Consider the following 20,978-nt stretch of genomic DNA (forward strand, 5'->3'; position numbering starts at 1 on the left):
AATTTGCTGATATTATGTCATTAGTCAAAATTCGTTCTCTTTTTAATAGGTCAGCTTCATCAGTAGATTTAAAGATTAGATGGTGATTAGTTTTAAAATCCGTCAGTTCCTTATTGCTGACAAATCTGCTTGTAGTTTCTTGCCAGCAAACCTTAAAACACTATTTTATTTTATTTTCATTTTCACGTTTATTTTTTAAAGATTTTATTTATTTGACAGAGAGAGAGAACAAGTAGGGGGAACAGCAGGCAGAGGGAGAGGGAGAAGCAGGCTCCCCACAGAGCGGGGAGCCAAATGCAGGGCTAGATCCCTGGACCCTGGGATCATGACCTTAGCCGAAGGCAGATGCTTAACTGACTGAGCCACCCAGGTGCCCCAAAACATGGTTTATTTTAATGAGCGAAGTTCCTGAATGTTTTATTTTTGGAAGAAGAGGGAGATAAATCAATTCCTAAGTGTCTTCAAAGGAAAAGTTAATTTAAATAGATTAGTTATTTTGAGGTTAGGGAAAAGATTATTGGTTTCATAATTTTTTTTTTTTTAATTTTATTTGTCAGAGAGAGAGCATAAGCAGGGGGAGCCGCAGGCAGCGGGAGAAGCAGGCTCCCTGCTGAGCAAGGAGCCTGATGTAGGACTTGATCTCAGGACTCTGGGATCATGACCTGAGCCGAAGGCAGACTCTTAACCGACTGAGCCACCCAGGCGTCCCAGTTTCATAGTTACCTTAAATAGTATCCTTTTAGTCTGTCAGTTTTTACTTCTGTTCCAAATTTATATTCATAAATATATAGAGAGATTTATTAATTCTTAATTTATATTTTATAGAAGCAGAATGCCTTTGTTGGGTAAGCAGTAGACTTTATTTTTAAGATTTTTTTTTTTTTTATTTTATTTATTCTACAGAGATAGAGACAGCCAGCGAGAAAGGGAACACAAGCAGGGGGAGTGGGAGAGGAAGAAGCAGGCTCACAGCAGAAGAGCCTGATGTGGGGCTCGATCCCATAACGCTGGGATCACGCCCTGAGCCGAAGGCAGACGCTTAACCGCTGTGCCACCCAGGCGCCCCAGCAGTAGACTTTAAAGGTCAAAATTTGGGGTGCCCAGCTGGCTCAGTTGGAACTCTTGATTTGGGGTTGTGAGTTTGAGTTCTATGTTGAGGGTAGAGTTTACTTAAAAAAAATTTATTTAAAAAAAATCAAAATTTAAGAATTCTTGGATTAGAGAAGATTATTTCCACATTTATTCCACATCCATAAATTAGACTATTAATACTAAACTTATTGAGCTATCTCTGATAAAAATGTTAAAATATAAAAAATACTTTTTAATTTTTTAATTTTTATTTTATTTATTTATTTTAAGATTTTATTTATTTATTTGACAGAGAGAGACAGCCAGCGAGAGAGGAACACAAGCAGGGGGAGTGGGAGAGGAAGAAGCAGGCTCCCAGCGGAGGAGCCTGACGCGGGGCTCGATCCCAGAGCACTAGGATAACGCCCTGAGCTGAAGGCAGGCGCTTAACGACTGCGCCACCCAGGCGCCCCTAAAAAATACTTTTTTAAAGAAATTGTGTAACAATAGTTTAAAAAAAAAAAAAAGCTGTTAAACGTTGAGAAAGTTTTTTTTGTTTTTGTTTTTTGTTCCTCCCTAGGTTTATTTCCAAAGTTGAAGAAGTCTTAAATGACTGGAAACTGATTGGAAACTCTTTGGGAAAACCACTTGAAAAGGTCAGATCTATTTGCTGGTGTCTCTAAATAAGTATTTATGTTGAAGCTTCTTTTTTTAAGCCCTTTGCTGCATTCGGTACATTTGAATTAAATGTTTTTTTCAAGTTATGTATGGTCTATGAACATAAAGTGGCGTCTGGAAGAACTTGGATTTGAATCTGGCAAAAAACGTATGTAAGACACTTGTGAACTGTTTTTAAATAAAATTTTATATGTATAATGTCATTCTTTGTGAGTGATTTTGTTTCTTCTGATGTTTACTTCTCTCTTGCCTTCCCCCTTGGAATATTAGAAAATCTTTTTAAAAGTTTTCAGAGAAACGTTGCAATTACCAACTTCATGGTAGAATATTTTGCTTAACTAACGAGGAAAAATCTTGGTCTTAACTGACTTGCTGTTACTAGCAGCTATTTCACTCAAGTTTTTTATTTTACAATACCATGAATAGTATTTGTCCCCCCCTTACCCCTTTTTTTCAACTTCATGGAAGTTTGAGGGAATTTAAGAATGAAGAAATCATTCAAAATTTCGGTAGAACTTTGATTCTAATCTAAGATATTGCTGGATATTAAGATTCTTAATTCTAATCAAAGATAAACCGTGCCCCAAATAATTACCAAAGAATACTCAGAACAAACCTAGATTTTCTGTTTTTCACTAAAGGGAATTAACAATTTGATTTTAGGCTTATGTATGCTTTGTTTTGTTAGATAATCATCTTGAAGTAAAAGTGATCATTTTTATTATAAGTCTATTATTAACTGCAGTTTATCCCTCTGTAAGGAACTCTCAATATTTGTGAGGGTTTTTAAGCTTTATGGTGAAGTTACCGGAATTTGAGATTATCAAAGCATTAGGATTTTCTTCTTTATTCATATGAATAAGCAGAAAAAGTAACACTGCATATAGAAATCACACATCATTAAAAGTCATTTAAAGCTATGCTGAAATATAAATTGATTTATTAAAATATTTTAATGATTACATTTTTGAATAAAGAGAAACATTTTTGAACACATCATTCTATTCCGCTTGAAACAAATACATAACAACAATTGATATAGATGACAGTAAAATTAAGGGCAAAACAAGGTAGCTATAACTGGAATGGGAAATGATTTGCAGCACCAAAAAGCCTGAGTATTTGTGAATTCTAATGTTATTTGTATTCCTTAATACTTTGGATTTATGCATATTTATTATCTGCTGTGTGCCAGATCTGAAGAAATAATGAACAAGACAAGATCCATGTGGCCATTGAGCATAAATTCTGATGAGGGAGAGAAGTAATAAATAAGTAAATAAGATTAAAATTTTTAGATGCTAAATTCAATTTTGGGATATAAATTGGATAATGTATTCAAAGTGTGTAGCATACTGCCTGGCATGGGCTAAAGGAAGGTTAACTCTCCAACCCTTTCCTCCCTGTAGATAGTGGTAAATAAGTGAGTTAGGTAAAACATGAGCAGATTTTCAACTTCATGGAAGTTTTGAGGGAATTTAAGAATGAAGAAATCATTCAAAATTGAGGTAGAACTTTGATTCTAATCTAAGATATTGCTGGATATTAAGATTCTTAATTCTAATCGAAGATAAACCGTGAGCTGTTAATTATGATGAATAGGATTAAAGAAGTATAAAGGACAGGGATTATTGAGCATATAAAAGAAAGTTTAGTGACTGAAGAGATTTTAATTCATGTGAAGTACCGGGATTACCAATTTAGAGAAATTAAAAAACCCCTTTAATTATGAAGAATGTCGAAAATTTGTTAAGTAGACAAAATAGTATGATTAACCCCCATGTGCCCATCACTTAGTTTCAATAATGTTCTCCTATTTTCTTGTTTCAGTAGTACCTCAGTCAACTCCATCCCCCACTAGATTTTTTAATAGTTTTTTAAAATAAAATTTACATATATTGTAATGCACAAAACTGGTCAATTTTGACAAATGTTTTTATCAGTGTAACAACACGCCTCACTCCAAATACTGAACATTGCTGTCACCCCAGAAAGGTCCCTAGCAACCCTTGCCAGTTAATCCCAGTGCTCCTTACTCATGTTCTCCAGGCATCTGCTGTTCTTTTTCTTTTAAACTGTAGATTACTTTTGCCTGGATCTTGAATTTCATGTACATGGCATCATACAGTATATACTCTTTCTGCCTGGCTTCTTTGTGCCTGCGAGAATCACTATTTCTTTTTATTGCTGAGTAGTACTCTGTTGTATGAATATACTGCAGTTTGTTTCACTTGTTGACAGACATACTGGCTATGAATAAAGAAGAACATTCTTGTATGAGGCCTTTGGAGACGTATGTTTTTATTTCTCTTAGATAAACACCTGGGAGTGAAATTACTGGATCATAGGATAGGTGTATGTTTAACTTTAAGGAACTGCTTAAGGTTTTTATACCATTTTATTCACCTACCAGCAATACATGTATGAGAGTTTGGGTGGCTCTACATTCTCACCAATTGCTTGTTTTTCAGTCTTAAAAATTTTAGTCGTTGGAGTGGGTATAGTTTGTGGAATTATTTGTATTTCTCATTCTGGTTTTATTTGTATTTCTGTGATGAATATTGACTACTTTTTATGTGCTTGTTAGCCTTTTGTCTTTCTTTGTGGAATGTATACTCAAATTTTTGTCCGTGTTTTAATTGGTTTGAGTTTTTATTGAGTTTTAGGAGTCTTTTAGTTCTTTTATGTATTCTGCTTTTAAGTGTTTTCAGATAGTAGTTTTGTAGGTTGTGAAGATAAGCTTTTTATGTTCTACAGGCTTTATCATTTTAGCCTTTAGGTCTGTGATCCATCTTGAACTAATATTTGGATATGGTTTGAAGTGAGGAATCACCATTTAGTGTTTACGTGTGGAGATTCTGTTCTAGAACCCTCTGTTGCAAACACTTTTTCCATTAAATTTGTCAGACAGTTGATGTAGCGGGTTACCTTCTGGAATCTGTATTCTGTTTCATTAATCTGTTTGACTTTACTATGTCATTACCACATTGTCTTGACTCTGTAGTTTAGGGTTTCCCAACCTTGGCGTTATTAAAATTTTGGGCCAGATTGTTATGGGGCTGCCTCAGGCAGTATAGAATATTTGGTAGTATCCCTAGCCTCTAACTACTAGACGCCAATAGCACTCTCCCAGTGATAACGACCAAAACTGTATCTAGACACTGTCACATGTCCTCTGAGACACGAAGTTGCTGTCAGTTGAGAACTGAGCTTTATACGAAGTCCTGAGGTTAATGTAAATTCTTTAGCTTTTGTTGTTTTCCCAGGATTGTTTTGTCTATTCTAGGTCCTTCATGTTTCCATTATGAATTTTAGAGTGAGCTTCTCAGTTTCTATAGAAAGAATTATGATTATGCTGGAACTGAACGGGTTTGTGTTCAATTTATAGGACACTTTGGGGGAGAAGTGACATTTGGACAGTCTTGATGCTTCCAGTCATGAAAATGGCACATCTCTCCATTTACTTAAGTATTTAGTTTTTCTTGGCAGTGCTTTAAAGTTTTTGGTGGAGGCCTTGCATATCTTTTGTTAAATTTATTACTAAGTATTTTCTGTTGTATGTAGTTGTAAATGGAATTGTTTTTTAGTTTCATTTTTCTTTGTTTACTGCTAGCACATAGACATACAATAAAATTTTGTATGTTGACTTTATTTATTTATTTTTTAAAGATTTTATTTATTTATTTGACAGAGATAGAGACAGCCAGCGAGAGAGGGAACACAAGCAGGGGAAGTGGGAGAGGAAGAAGCAGGCTCACAGCAGAGGAGCCTGATGCGGGGCTTGATCCCATAACGCCGGGATCACGCCCTGAGCCCAAGGCAGACGCTTAACCGCTGTGCCACCCAGGCGCCCCTGTATGTTGACTTTAAAAAAATTCTTTTTGAGTACAGTTGACACACAATGTTATATTAGTTTTAGGTGTACACCATAGTGATTTGATGAGTTTATGCTGTGCTCACACATGTAGCTATCATTTGTCACCATATAGCCTATTACAGCTTCATTGACTGTATTCCTTATGCTGTGCCTTTTATTCTCATGACTTATTCCATACCGTGTCTCCCCTTCACTTATTTTGCCCATCCCCCCATCCACCTCCCCTCTGGCAATCATTAGTTTGTTCTCTGTATTTATAGGTTGTATGTTGACTTTGTATCCTCAGACCTGGCTAAAGTAAAGATTCATAATCTTATTGTTAATTCTTTTGCATTTTCTACATTCATAATCATGTTGCCTGTAAATAGGAAACTTATTTCTTTTTCAATTTTAGTCCTTTTTATTATTTGATACTGCACTAACCAGGACTTTTTTTTTTTTTCCAACTAAAACAGCTAGTGACCCCTGTCACTTATACACAGTCATGCACAGTGTCATCAGGGCAGTCTTTTTTTGTTTGTTTGTTTGTTTGTTTAAGTAAACTCTGTTCCAAACATGGGGCTTGAATTCATGACCCCGAGATCAAGAGGCACATGCTCTACCAGCTGAGCCTGCCAGGTGCCCCTAACCAGGACTTTTAGTACCATGTTGAGAGCTGTTGAGAGCAGACATTTTTGCCTTCTTCCATCGTAAGGGGGGAAATGTTCAGTGTTTCAACATAAGGAACGTCATAGATTCTTCATAGGTGTCCTTTATAATTTTGAGGAAATTCTTTTCTTAGTTTGCTGAAAGTTTTTTTTTTTTATGATCATGAGTGATGTTTAATTTTTTGAAATCTTATTCTGTGTCACAATAATCGTGGCTTTTCCTTTTTGTTTTCTAAATGTGGTAAATCATGTTGATTTAAAAAAATTTTTTTTATTGTGGTAAAGTATATATAAGATTACCATTAGGTGTTAAACTCAGTGGCGTTAAGTACTTTGACATTGTTGAAGTTTTCATCATCCCAAACTGAAAACTTCATTCTCCTTAAGCAGTAGCTTCCTCTTGCCTCCTCTAAGCCTCTGGTAACCCCTATTCTATTTCTTTTCTTTCTTTTTTTTTTTTTTTTTTTTAAAGATTTTATTTATTTGAGAGAGAGATTGGGAGAGAGAGAGCATGAGCAGAGGGGAGGGGGAGAGGGAGAAGTAGACTCCCCATTGAGCAGGGAGCCTGATGCAGGACCTGATCCCAGGATGCTGAGATCATAACCTGAGCTAAAGGCAGATGCTTAACCGGCAGAGCCACCCAGGCGCCCCACCGCCATTCTATTTCTGTTTCTATGAATTTGAGTAGTCTAAGTATCACATATAATTGGGATCATAGAGTATTTGTCCTTTTGTGTCTCGCTTGTTTCACTAAGCATAATGTCTTCAGCGTTCATTCATGTTGTAGAATGTGTCAGAATTTTTTTTCTAAGGATGGAATAATACTCCATTGTATGTATATACCACATTTTGTTAATCCAGTCATTCAACTGTTGGACATTTGAGTGGTTTCTATTTTTTGGCTATTAATAATATTATGAATAACATATTCACTTTTTGGCTATTATGAATTATATTATGAATAATGCTGCTGTGAATGTGGTTTTACAAATATCTGTTCAAGTCTCTGCTTTCGATTCTTTTGTATATATACCCAGGGATAGAATTGATGGGTCATATGATAATTTTTTAAATTTTTTGAGGAATTGCTATACTCTTGGCTGTGTGCAAATTCTGTTTTGTTTATTTGAAGATACCTTTATTTTACATTGTTTTTGAAGGATAGTTTTGCTGAAGAATTCTGGCTTGACATTTACTTATCATTCATTCATTCATTCATTCATTCCAGTTCTTTAAAGATAGATTCTGGTTTTTACTTTCAGTACTTTCTGATTACAAGTTAGGTGTCGTTCATATTTTTTTTTCTGTTTTGGTGTTTTTCTCACTGGCTGGTTGTAAGCTTTTTTCCTTCAGTTTTCTTTTTAAGCCATGTAACTATTATGTACTTAGGTGTATTTACTTATCATTTTTCTTAGATTTGTTAATATTGGATATGTAAATTTTTGTTTTTCACCAAACTAGGGAAGTTTTGGCTATTATTTCTTCAAATACTTTTCTGCCCCATTCTCTACTCTTTTTCTGTGACTTAAGTTATATTTGAACTCTTAATACTTTTCCACAGGTCTCTGAGGTTCTGCTGTCCTCTTTTTTTTTTCTCTCTCGTAATATCTCTTGGTTTGTTTTTGAATTCATTTACTCTGTCTCTGATATTCTTCTGTCTCTGATTTGCTGTTAAGACCATTTGATATATTTCTCAATTTAGTTATTGTGCTTTTTAGGTCTGGAGTTTCCATTTGGTTCTTCTCATAGTTTCCAGGTCTCTGAGGTTCCTCCTCTCTAAATTTATTTTGAAAATATTTCCCTTTAGTCCTTGAGCATATTTATTATAGCTAGTCTAAAGCCAATTGCTACATCTAGGCCTTCTTGGGGTTGGTTTCTAGTCACTATATTCTTTTGAGTATAGGTCATATTTTCCTGTATTTTTGTTGTTGTTTTTTAGTTTGTCTTGTACATGTGCATATCCAGTAGTTTCTTAATTATATGCTTGAATTTTGAATGAAATGTAGAGTCTAGATTCTGTTGTGTTCCTCTGAAAAGTAATTTTTTTTGTTATAGCAAGCAGTTCACTTGACTGCACTGAAACTCCACTCTCTTCTCATCGGTGACACCACTGAAATATTTTTTTTTATAAGTAGACTCCATGCTGGGTGTGGAGCCCAGTGTGGGGCCCAAACTCATGACCCTGAGATCAACACCTGAGATGAAGTCAAGAGTTGGATGCTTACCGACTGAGCCACTCAGACACCCCTGAAATCTTTTCTTTTAGTTTGTCACTGTACTGTGGAGTCTCAACTGTTTATGCCTGGTTTAACAGATAACCAAAATTTGGGGCAGAGTTTATATACAAATTTCAGGGCTTATCCCCTATTGGTTTCTTCCCTTCCAGAATTTATGTCTTAACTTTAGAACTTTCCTGTCATCTTCGAAGTTTGTCCTCTGTTGCCTGAAATCCAGTAAATCTCCATCATTCTGCAACCGAGTTGTGCACAGGATAGAGTGCCCTTAGATCAGCAATTCTCATGGTGTGTGTCCTGAGGACCCCTGTTGGTCTCAGAGACCATTTCAGTGGTTGAGAAGGCCCAGCCTTTTCTAACTACATTATGTATTTGAGGCCAGTTTTCTTCATATACTTCTGTCAGAATAATGGATTGCAAAGCTTGCATGAAGGTACAGATAAACGAAAATTGAAATGTCTTTTTTAAACTATACATTAAAGAGATTTACAAAATGTGAAGTGCCACCCCCCTCATTCATATTTTTGTTTGTTCTGGAAAATAGTGGTAGAACATTAACATATAATAAGTTCATTATCATTTTTAAATGAACTAAAAAATTTATAATTTTTTCCTTTTTAATTTCTAATTTGGGCTCCTCAGTAATTTTTTTTTAAGATTTTATTTACTTATTTGACAGACAGAGACCCACAGTGAGAGAGGGAACACAAGCAGGGGGAGCGGGAGAGGGAGAAGCAGGCTTCCCGCTGAGCAGGGAGCCTGAAGCAGGGCTCAGTCCCAGGACTCTGGGATCACGATCTGAGCTGAAGGCAGACGCTTAACGGCTGAGCCACCCAGGTGCCCCTCCTCAGTAATTTTTAAGAGTAAAGAGCAAAGGAGTCGTGAGGCAAAAAAGTTTGAGAACTGCTATCTTAGACAAAAGCATACAAACAGGCACATCTCATCAGATAAAATTCCTTTTTTTCCATGGATACCCTGGTTTCTGCCTCCATTTGGTCACTCTTCGGAGCCTTGAAAAATTGAATTGTTTTTGTCCAGACTTTATAATTTTTATCTGAAGAATGGTTAATCTGACCAAGCTATTTTACCATAACAGACCCTGAAGTGCTGGGAAATGATTTTAAGAGAGGAGGAAATGGCAGTTACTGAGCATCAGTTAGGGTGCCATGCAATATAATAGGGAATGTGTCTGCTAATTTACTTAATCCTAATTCTTAGGCAGTTTTTAATGGTTAAGTGTTACCCCATTTTATNCTAACAACTGAGCCACCCAGGCGCCCCCAGACTTTATAATTTTTATCTGAAGAATGGTTAATCTGACCAAGCTATTTTACCATAACAGACCCTGAAGTGCTGGGAAATGATTTTAAGAGAGGAGGAAATGGCAGTTACTGAGCATCAGTTAGGGTGCCATGCAATATAATAGGGAATGTGTCTGCTAATTTACTTAATCCTAATTCTTAGGCAGTTTTTAATGGTTAAGTGTTACCCCATTTTATGGACAAGAAATAAGGCTTTGGATTCTTGTAGTAATTTTCTCAAGGTCTTTCTGCCAGTAGTTGGTTTAAACAGGATTACACCAAGGTCACACTTGTTTCAACAACCCATGTTGTTTCTATTTTACTCTGCCTTTTTTGGTTTTAGAGATTTAAGTAAATGTAAACTTAGGTAGAGGAAGTATTAGAAAAAGTTTCTAAAGCAGGTTTTGGAATTTTTAGTGTCTTGGGCTTAATAAAATAGTTAACAAGTCTTGGTGGTATGAGTATGATCTGCTTGAAGGCAGGGTATTTAAAGAAATGACCTTTTAAATTCTTTTTAGCCTTGTAATTTTATGATTGTATGTAGCCAGCAAAAATTGTAAGTACTTATTGTGAGATATTAAGTTTAGGTATAGCATGATCTGGTAATTGAACTGGTTAGTCAATGACTGACTCTTACTAAAAATTTATGGTAGAAGAATCATTACTTTAGAATATTAAAAGACGAGTACTGACTATAATCGTATTGAAATGAGTTCAGATTTTTCATACCCACTTAGTAGATTGGAGTGACACTTCAGTACTTAAAGTTCATTTAGCAAATATAAAATAAATTTGAATTACAGGTTTTCTCTTGTGTGAGAAACTTCTAAACTTACGTTATAGCAATAGGTCAAACTTAAGACTTATAGAAACATTATAAACAGTTTAGATTCCTTTTTTTTGCATTCTTTCAGAACATTTAAATGTTCTATGGGTTAGACTTTTTTAAAGACAAAGTTTTTGGAAATTAGACAGTTGAGGATCAGTCAGTGATGAGAATAGTGTTTCTAAAATGAAGTAAATCAAAACCAAAGCAACATTGAGCTGCCTTTAATGTTTTTAGGAATAGGATTATTAAAGGTAAGGTTTATAGTCTTTTTTTTCCCCTCCATTTTTGTTTTTCCTTTCAGTAATAACCATAGTGTATGTTGGGGCGCCTGGGTGGCACAGCGGTTAAGCATCTGCCTTCGGCTCAGGGCGTGATCCCGGCGTTCTGGGATCGAGCCCCACATCAGGCTCCTCTGCTATGAGCCTGCTTCTTCCTCTCCCACTCCCCCTGCTTGTGTTCCCTCTCTCTCTGGCTGTCTCTATCTCTGTCAAATAAATAAATAAAATCTTTAAAAAAAAAAAAAACCATAGTGTATGTTACTTTTCTGAATATTATACAGAAGGAAAAAATTAGCATTTTATCATATTTCCTTTTCTTTCAAATTGAAAGTTTTTGGAGTTCTTTGTTGTGTTAAAGTTTGTATTGTAATATAAAATGTCCGTAGGAACCTTTAAAGAGATATCTGATTGATGAGGAGTCTGGGTTCTATACTTCTTGTGTTGGCAGTCTAGTTCCGTTGCTTACCGTAACCCCATGTGGCACTGTCCCCTCTCAGCCAGTGTTAGCTGCTGCTGCTGCTGCTGCATCTCTCCGGCAGTATTCACCAGAGGCTTTAAAATGGTAGCTGCTTAAGCAGAGTAGAGTATAAACACATAGAATTACTTAACACTTTCTTGCAATAAAATTGATTCACTGATCCCTTAGAGCTTCTAGAAGTTAAAAATTTAGCATCCAGCTGGGGAGAAATGAAGTTTTATGTAATGTATTCTGGCTGAAAAAACTCAGGTTTAATCTGAGATAGATTAGAGGCGTCTTCAGATGTTTTTAGTTCTATTACTTCCTAATTCTTTCTTTTGTATATTTTAAAAAGATTTTTGCTTGCCATTGAGTTACAGCACAACATTCTTTCAGTGTGAAGTAAAATTTTCAGTGTACGTCATGAATTACATTTTGAACTTTGGTATAGGGCCTATGCCACTGTTTAAACAAATACTGTATAAACAAATGAGAAGGTCATCTCTATAGATGGAGAGGTCGGATTAAGAGATAAAATGCTTGGGCTTAAATTACAAGCCATGCTGACTCAGAATCTGAGTTTTAAGTTCTGGCTGTGGACGTATGCCCAAACTCCTATTAGCTGAGTGCCTGAGGTGGTCGTAAAGAGTACTTGTTGCCTGTAAAGCAGACTTATTTGTGTCAACCAGTGTGTCTTATGCATACTTAAATAAATCTGCTGGCTGGTTCTTTTCCCTGAGGATTAGCCTGTTATATTTGTTACGGTTCACTTGTAGTTGGCTGTGTCCCCTTTTCTTAGGAGATCTTACTGTTAGAGTTCTTAGGTAGTTGAATGTTCTCTGGATGAATTGTGGCTCTTTATTGATTCAAGAGGGACTAATGTCAAGTTCCCCTTTGTTTCTGATTTTCCTTAATATCATTCCCCTCTTTACTTCTGTGCTTTTAGTGGGATGACCCTGATCCAGGCTGAGGGCCAGCTAGGCTACCTGTGAAGAGTAGAAGGTTATAGATGACTGTTCTTGTGTGTGTGTGTGTGTGTGTGTGTGTGTGTGTGTGTGTGTGTGTGTATGAGATTAGATGTAATTTTTTATTAATTTCAAGGTGTCATGGCCAGTATCCATGACTATAATAAATACACTGAACTGGAAACTTTGCCGTGAAACATTGATTACTGTTGCAAACCATATTACATACTTCTATCCATTTCACAAATTCCTCTCCTTTTTTACAAAATACATGGAGAATGGAATGTCAGTTTTCTAGATTAAATATGTTCTTTCACATTTTTGCTGTCTTTTAGAGTTACTGTTTGGAATCATCAGATATCTTTTGGAATTGAGTTCTACAGTAGTGCCCCCTTATCCATGGGGGATATGTTACAAAAATGCCTGTGGTTGCCTGAAACCATGGATAATACTGAATCCTATAGATATTTTTTCCTGTATGTACGTTTGATAAAGTTTAATTTGTGAAGTAGGCACAGTAAGAGATTAACAGCAACTGATAATAAAACAATAATTCTAACAATATGCCGTAATAAGTTATGTAAGTGTCTTTCGTATTGTACTGTGCTCACCCGTTTTTTCCTGCTTGTGATGATGTAAGATGATAAAACGCGTGCGTGATGAGATGAAGTGAAGCGAATGACATAGGCATTGTGACGTAGTGTTAGTCTACTACCGATTTTCTGACGACATGTCAGAAGGAGGATCATCTACTTCTGGACCAGCGTTCACTGTGGTTATCTGAAACCATTGAAAGTGAAACTGCGGGTGAGGGGCGACTGCTCTACTAGGTGTTTATTTGCATGCTACTTTGCCAGCATATTAGCATATTTGTTTTGTTTTAGGAAAGCTACTTGAAAAGCGTATAGTTTTAGAGTCAATTGTGACTAGAGAAATACTTGGTTTGTTTTATTCCGTAAATGGATGAATTGTTCATTGAGTTTTTTTTTTAATCTTCTTTATTTTTATTTTTTATTTTTATTTTTTAAATATTTATTTATTTTAGAGAGAGAGCAGGAGAGCGTGAGAGAGCTTGCGGGTGTGAACAGGGGAGGGGGTGGAGGGAGAGGGAGAGAGAATCCCCAGGCTGACTCCCTGCCCAGCACAGAGCTGGGCGTTGGGCTCCATCACAGGACCCTGAGATTGTGACCTGAGCAGAAACCAAGAGCCAGCCGCTTAACCGACTGAGCCATCCATGCACCTCCTCTTTATTTTTAAAGAAAATTCTTGTGCATTCAGATTTGAAACTTCTTGGAATTTTTTTCAGGAAGATAGATGTAAGATAATACGATTAAAAGAAAATCTTCTCAGTCTAAATTTTTTATTGGGATGTGATTTATATACTATACAGTTACCCAGTTTAAGGTGTATAATTCAGTGATTTTTAGTAATTTGACTGAGCTGTACAACCATTACCACAGTCAATTTTAGAACAGTTCCATCACTCCCAAAAGAAACCCTATACCTGTTAGCAGTCACTTAACTATTTTCTCCTTTCCTGAGGCAACAACTAACTTAATGTTTGTCTCTGTAGATTTGTCTCTTTTGAACATTTCGTATAAATGAAATAATATAATATGTAGCCTTTGGTATATTAGATTTCTTTCGCTTAGCATAAAGCTTTAAAGATTGGTCCATATTGTAGCTTTTATTAGTCTTTCGTTTCTTTTTATTGCTATATACTATTGTATTGTAAGGATTCACCTTATCCATTTATCAGCTGATTGACATTTACATTGTTTCTACTTCTTGGCTATTATAAGTAATGCTACTGTGACCCTTCATGTATAAGTTTTTTTGTGTGGATGATATTTTCATTTCTTTTGAGTGTAATTGTTGGTTCATATGGTAACTTTATTTTTAACCTTCTGAGGAATTGCCTGGCTGTTTTCCAAAGTGACTGCGTCATTTTTATCGGCAGTGTATTTGTCCTGTCTCTCCACTTCCTCACCAATACTTGTTATCTTTTTGATTATAGCCATCCTAGTGGATGTGCAGTGGTATTTCGTTGTTTTGATTTGCATTTGCCTAATGGCTGTTGATACTGAACATCTTTTCATGTCCTTATTTGCCATTTTTATATCTTCTTTAGGGAAATGTCTATTCAGATCCTTTGCCCATTTGTAAATTGGATTATTTGTGTTTTTATTATTCAGTGTAAGAGTTGCTTATACATTTTGGATACAAGTCCTTTAGGAGCTATATAATTTGCAGATATTTCCCCCTATTTTTCATGTTGTAGCATGTATCATTGGGGGTTATCTTTTAACTTTCGTGATGGTATCTGTAGTTTTTGCTCTTACATTTAGATCTATGATCCATTTTGAGTTACTTTTCATGTCAAGTCTAAGGAAAGGATCCAGTTTCTTTTCTTTTTTCTTTTTCTTTTTTTTAAAAAGATTTTATTTATTATTTGACAGAGAGACAGCCAGCGAGAGAGGGAACACAAGCAGGGGGAGTGGGAGGGGAAGAAGCAGGCTCCCAGTGGAGGAGCCCGATGCGGGGCTCGATCCCAGGACTCCGGGGTCACACCCTGAGCTGAAGGCAGATGCTTAACGACTGAGCCACCCCGGCGCCCCAGGAGCCAGTTTCATTTTTTTGCATGTGGATATCCAGTTGTTCCAGCACAGATGATTTTTTTTTTTTTAAAGATTTTATTTCTTTATTTGACAGAGAGAGGTGCAGCCAGCGAGAGAGGGAACACAAGCAGGGGGAGTGGGAGAGGAAGAAGCAGGCTCCTAGTGGAGCAGGGAGCCCGATGCGAGGCTCGATCCCAGGACCCTGGGGTCACGCCCTGGGCCGAAGGCAGATGCTTAACAACTGAGCCACCTAGGCACGCCCAGCACAGATGATTTTTTTAATGGCTTATATTTTAATACTGTATGTGGTCAGAAGGATTTCTTATACCCGTGGATGAAAACTTTAATTTTAGCTCCATATCAAGTGGCTGTCTGCCTTGGCTGCACATTGGAATCACTTGAGGAGCTTTTGAAAAATTCTGGTATTTAAGCTACAACCTCAGAGATTTTGATTTAATTGGTCTGTTGTGGAGCCTAGTTATCAGTATATTTTTTAAAGCCTCTTCAGTGATTTTAAAGTCTAATTAGGTTGAGGGGCGCCTGGGTGACACAGCGGTTAAGCGTCTGCCTTCAGCTCAGGGCGTGATCCCGGCGTTATGGGATCGAGCCCCACATCAGGCTCCTCCGCTATGAGCCTGCTTCTTCCTCTCCCACTCCCCCTGCTTGTGTTCCCTCTCTCGCTGGCTGTCTCTATCTCTGTCGAATAAATAAATAAAATCTTANTGTGTTCCCTCTCTCGCTGGCTGTGTCTATCTCTGTCAAATAAATAAATAAAATATTTTAAAAAAATAAATAAAAAAAAATAAAAACTGTTTCTTCCATTGACAAATGCAACACATTATTGAAAGGGAGAAAATTTAGTAAAGTGTTAAAAAAATGTGAATTTTTTTCCATTTCTTTTTTTAAGGAGGATATAGCTATGGTTCTCAACCTAATTAGACTTTATTTTTTTAAAATATTTTTTTTTGAAGATTTTATTTATTTATTTGACAGAGATAGAGACAGCCAGCGAGAGAGGGAACACAAGCAGGGAGAGTGGGAGAGGAAGAAGCAGGCTCATAGCAGAGGAGCCTGATGTGGGGCTCAATCCCATAACGCCGGGATCATGCCCTGAGCCGAAGGCAGATGCTTAACCGCTGTGCCACCCAGGCGCCCCAAGAAACGGTTTTTAATTTGCTAAACAATTAATTCGTTAAATTTGTATTTCTTAAATGAAGGATTATATTTTACACGATAGGCCATTTAAGGTGAAATTAGATTCTGGTAACAAGTAAATCCTAAAGATGACTTGTGTTTAGGTGTTAGAGAAAATTTCTTAATCCAGAAAGGCAGTGAGTTTACTCATCTGTGTTTAGCCCATGCAATGAGGACATAAATTTCACAAAAAACACAGCATGGGAACTCTGATGTACATATGTCAGTTCCAGTCAGAGAGAATACCTTTTGAACTGGGTTGTGTGCTATTTCAGGTTGTTAGAATAGATCCCAGTGTATATGTTATCCAAATATATCACATATTTCTAATACATCCACAAATATTTATAAGCATATTTAAATATAGTCACGTATTTAAAATGTATTACGTATTTCCTAGCATCTTTGGGACATATGGGGGTTATTATAAATATTAAGGTAATTCCTAAGATATTTGTTAAGTATGTAGGCACTGTTGAGTTCTGTGATGCAAAGCAGAATAGAACATAGTCTTTCCTTTTTACAATCTGTTGGAGAAAATAAATACATAAAAAATGATTAGTGGGACACCTGGGTGGCTCAGTTGGTTAAGCGTCTGCCTTTGGCTGGGGTCTCATGATCCCAGGGTCTGGATCGAGCCCCGCATTGGGCTCCCTGGCATTGGGCTTCCTGCTCAGCTGGGAGTCTCCTTCTCCCTCTCCCTCTGCCACTCCTCCTGCGTGTGCTCTCTCTCTGTGTCAAATAAATAAATAAAATCTTAAAAAAAAAAAAAACCTGCCAAACTGTTTTTCTAAACTGGTTGTACCATTTTATGTTCTTAGCAATGTATGAGATTTGTTATTCCAGTCTTTCTGACATGTGGCATTGTCAGATTTCTATTTTTAGTCATTCCATTTGGTATGAGGTGGTGTATCAATGTGGTTTTTTAATTCGGATTTCAGTGATGACTAATATGTCGTAGTATCTGCTAATTCATCATAGTTAACTGTTCATTGGTCATTTATTTTTATTATTTTTATTATTATTTTTTAAAAAGATTTTGTTTATTTTTTCGACAGAGATAGAGACAGCCAGCGAGAGAGGGAACACAAGCAGGGGGAGTGGGAGAGGAAGAAGCAGGCTCACAGCCGAGGAGCCTGATGTGGGGCTGGATCCCATAATGCCGGGATCACGCCCTGAGCCGAAGGCAGATGCTCAACCGCTGTGCCACCCAGGCGCCCCTATTTTTATTATTTTTAAAAGATTTTATTTATTTATTTGAGAGAGAGAGAGAGAGTGCACATGAGGGAGAGGGATCACGAGCAGGGGGAGGGGCAGAGGGAGAAGCAGACTCCTGGCTGGGCAGGGCTGGGCAGGGCTGGGCAGGGAGCCAGATGCGGGACTTGATCCCTGGATCCTGGATCATGACCTGAGCCAAAGGCTGATGCTTAATTGACTCATTGACCCAGGCACCCTCATTGGTCATTTATATCTTCTTTTGCTAAGTGTTTTAGTCATTTGTTCCTTTTTTTCCCTTAAATGAGGTGGTTTTGTTTCTTAAATTATCATCATCATCTGGTTGTGAGTCCTTTGTCAGATACATGTATTTTGAGTCTTTCCTCCAGTCATGGCTTCCCAAACACTTTCTTCTTGTCTTTGGGTAAGCATGTTTATTTTAATAAAGTTCATTTTCTTAAACTTTTTTAAAGTTTTATTTTAATTCCAATTAGTTAACATAGTGTTATATTAGTTTCAGGTGTACAGTATAGTGATTCATCAATTCCCTACATCACCTGGTGCTCATCACAACAAGTGCACTCCTTAATCCCCATCACCTCTGTGTCCCATCCCTGCAATCACCTCTCCTCTGGTAACCATCAGTTCTCTATAATTAAGAGTCTGTTTCATTAATTAAGAGTATGTCACATTTTCTTTCTCCATTCATCTATTGATGGATGCACTTGAGCTGCTTTCGTATCTTGGCTATCGTAAATAATGTTGCTATATAAACATGAGTTCGTGTATCCCCGTGAATTGGTGTTTTTGTAGTTTTTGGGTAAATAGCCTGTACTTCAGTTACTGAATCTTAGGGTAGTTCTATTGTTAACTTTCTGGGGAGCCTCCATACTGTTCTCCCCAATGCCTGCACCAGTTTGCATTCCCACCAACAGTGCAAGAGGGATCCTTTTTTTCCACATCCTTGTCAGCACTTAACTCTTTCTTGTGTTTTTGACGTTAGCCATTCTGATAGGTGTGAGGTGGTATCTCATTGTGGATTTGATTTGCATTTCCCTGATAATGAGCAATGTTGAACATCTTTTCATGTGTCTATTGGCCATCTGGATGTCTTTTTTTTTGGAGAATTGCCTGTTCATGTCTGCCCGGTTTTAATTGGGTTGTTTTTTGGGTGTTGAGTTGTATCTGTTCTTTATATATTTTGGATACTCACCCTTTGTGGGATATGTCATTTGCAAATATCTTCTCCCATTCAGTAGGTTACCTTTTAGTTTTGTTGACTGTCTCCTTCATTGTGCAGAAGCTTTTTATTTTGATTTAATCTCAGTAGTTTGTTTTTGTTTTTGTTTCGCTTGCCTCAGCAGACATATCTAGAAAAAAGTTGCTATGGCCAACGTCAGAGAAGTTACTGCCTGTGTTCTCTTCTAGGAATTTTATGGTTTTAGGTCTCACATTTAGGTCTTTAATCCATTTTAAATTTATTTTTGTGTATGGTGTAAGAAAGTGGTTCAGTTTCATTGTTCTGCATGTTGCTGTCCACTTTTCCCAAACACCATTTGTTGAAGAGACAATCTCTTATCATGGGATATTTTTTCCTGCTTTGTTGAAGATTAGTTGGCCATACAGTTGTGGGTTAATTGCTGGGTTTTCTATTCTGTTCTGTTGATTTATTTGTCTGTTTTTGTGCCAGGACCATACTGTTTTGGTCATTAGAGCTTTGTAATATAACATGAAATCTGGAATCGTGATGTCTCCAGCTTAATTTTTCTTTTTCAAGATTGCTTCGTTTAGGGGCTCCTGGGTGGCTCAGTCAGTTAAGTGTCTGACTCTTGATTTTGGCTCAACTCATAATCTCAGGGTTGTGGGATTGAGCTCCATGTTGGGCTCCACACTCAGAGGGGAGTCTGCTTGAGATTCTCTTTGACCCTCTGCCCCCTCCCTTGCTTGTACGCACACACACGCTGTCTCTCTAAAATAAATGAATACATCTTAAAAAAGGGGGGGGCGCCTGGGTGGCTCAGTCGTTAAGCGTCTGCCTTTGGCTCAGGGCGTGATCCCCTCATTCTGGGATCGAGCCCCACATCAGGCTCCTCCGCTGGGAGCCTGCTTCTTCCTCTCCCTCTCCCCCTGCTTGTGTTCCCTCTCTCACTGGCTGTCTCTATCTCTGTCAAATAAATAGATAAAATCTTTAAAAAAAAAAAAAAGATTGCTTTGGCTAGTCGGGGTCTTTTGTGGTTCCATACAAATTGTAGGATTATTTGTTCTAGTTTTGTGAAAAATGCTGTTGGTATTTTGATAGAGATTTGTATTAACTGTAGATTGCTTTGGGTAGTGTAGACATTTTAACAATATATGTTCTTCCAGTCCATGAACACGGAATGTTTTTCCATTTTTTTCTATCTTCGGTTTTTTTTTCATTAGTGTTTTTTAGTTTTAGAGTATAGGTCTTTCACCTCTTTGGTTAGGTTTCTTCCTAGGTGTCTTATTATTTTTGATGTAATTGTAAATGGGGTTGTTTTCTTAATTTCTTTTTCTGCTGCTTCACTATTGGTATATAGAAGTGCAACAGATTTCTGTACCTTAACTTTGCATCCTGCAAATATACTGAATTGATTAATCAGTTCTGGGGTATNAAAAAAAAAAAAAACCTGCCAAACTGTTTTTCTAAACTGGTTGTACCATTTTATGTTCTTAGCAATGTATGAGATTTGTTATTCCAGTCTTTCTGACATGTGGCATTGTCAGATTTCTATTTTTAGTCATTCCATTTGGTATGAGGTGGTGTATCAATGTGGTTTTTTAATTCGGATTTCAGTGATGACTAATATGTCGTAGTATCTGCTAATTCATCATAGTTAACTGTTCATTGGTCATTTATTTTTATTATTTTTATTATTATTTTTTAAAAAGATTTTGTTTATTTTTTCGACAGAGATAGAGACAGCCAGCGAGAGAGGGAACACAAGCAGGGGGAGTGGGAGAGGAAGAAGCAGGCTCACAGCCGAGGAGCCTGATGTGGGGCTGGATCCCATAATGCCGGGATCACGCCCTGAGCCGAAGGCAGATGCTCAACCGCTGTGCCACCCAGGCGCCCCTATTTTTATTATTTTTAAAAGATTTTATTTATTTATTTGAGAGAGAGAGAGAGAGTGCACATGAGGGAGAGGGATCACGAGCAGGGGAAGGGGCAGAGGGAGAAGCAGACTCCTGGCTGGGCAGGGCTGGGCAGGGCTGGGCAGGGAGCCAGATGCGGGACTTGATCCCTGGATCCTGGATCATGACCTGAGCCAAAGGCTGATGCTTAATTGACTCATTGACCCAGGCACCCTCATTGGTCATTTATATCTTCTTTTGCTAAGTGTTTTAGTCATTTGTTCCTTTTTTTCCCTTAAATGAGGTGGTTTTGTTTCTTAAATTATCATCATCATCTGGTTGTGAGTCCTTTGTCAGATACATGTATTTTGAGTCTTTCCTCCAGTCATGGCTTCCCAAACACTTTCTTCTTGTCTTTGGGTAAGCATGTTTATTTTAATAAAGTTCATTTTCTTAAACTTTTTTAAAGTTTTATTTTAATTCCAATTAGTTAACATAGTGTTATATTAGTTTCAGGTGTA

At 37.1% G+C, this 20,978-nt stretch overlaps 1 protein-coding gene across 5 annotated transcripts in view; it reads left to right on the forward strand.

The window, feature by feature from the left end:
- RAB3GAP1 (RAB3 GTPase activating protein catalytic subunit 1) overlaps nucleotides 1-20,978 on the forward strand; it is a 134,879-nt gene that overhangs the window by 3,947 nt on the left and 109,954 nt on the right. For all 5 annotated transcript variants that reach the window (XR_004623449.1, XR_004623450.1, XM_034654475.1 and 2 more), the window contains exon 3: nucleotides 1,652-1,727. Coding sequence is in view for 3 of the 5 variants with exons in the window: in XM_034654475.1 (XP_034510366.1) it covers nucleotides 1,652-1,727 (76 nt within the window). In the remaining 2 variants the exon portion in view is untranslated. The remainder of the gene's footprint in view (nucleotides 1-1,651; nucleotides 1,728-20,978) is intronic.

The sequence above is a fragment of the Ailuropoda melanoleuca genome, chromosome 2 (genome assembly GCF_002007445.2).
Source record: "Ailuropoda melanoleuca isolate Jingjing chromosome 2, ASM200744v2, whole genome shotgun sequence".
Taxonomy (NCBI): Eukaryota; Metazoa; Chordata; class Mammalia; order Carnivora; family Ursidae; genus Ailuropoda; species Ailuropoda melanoleuca.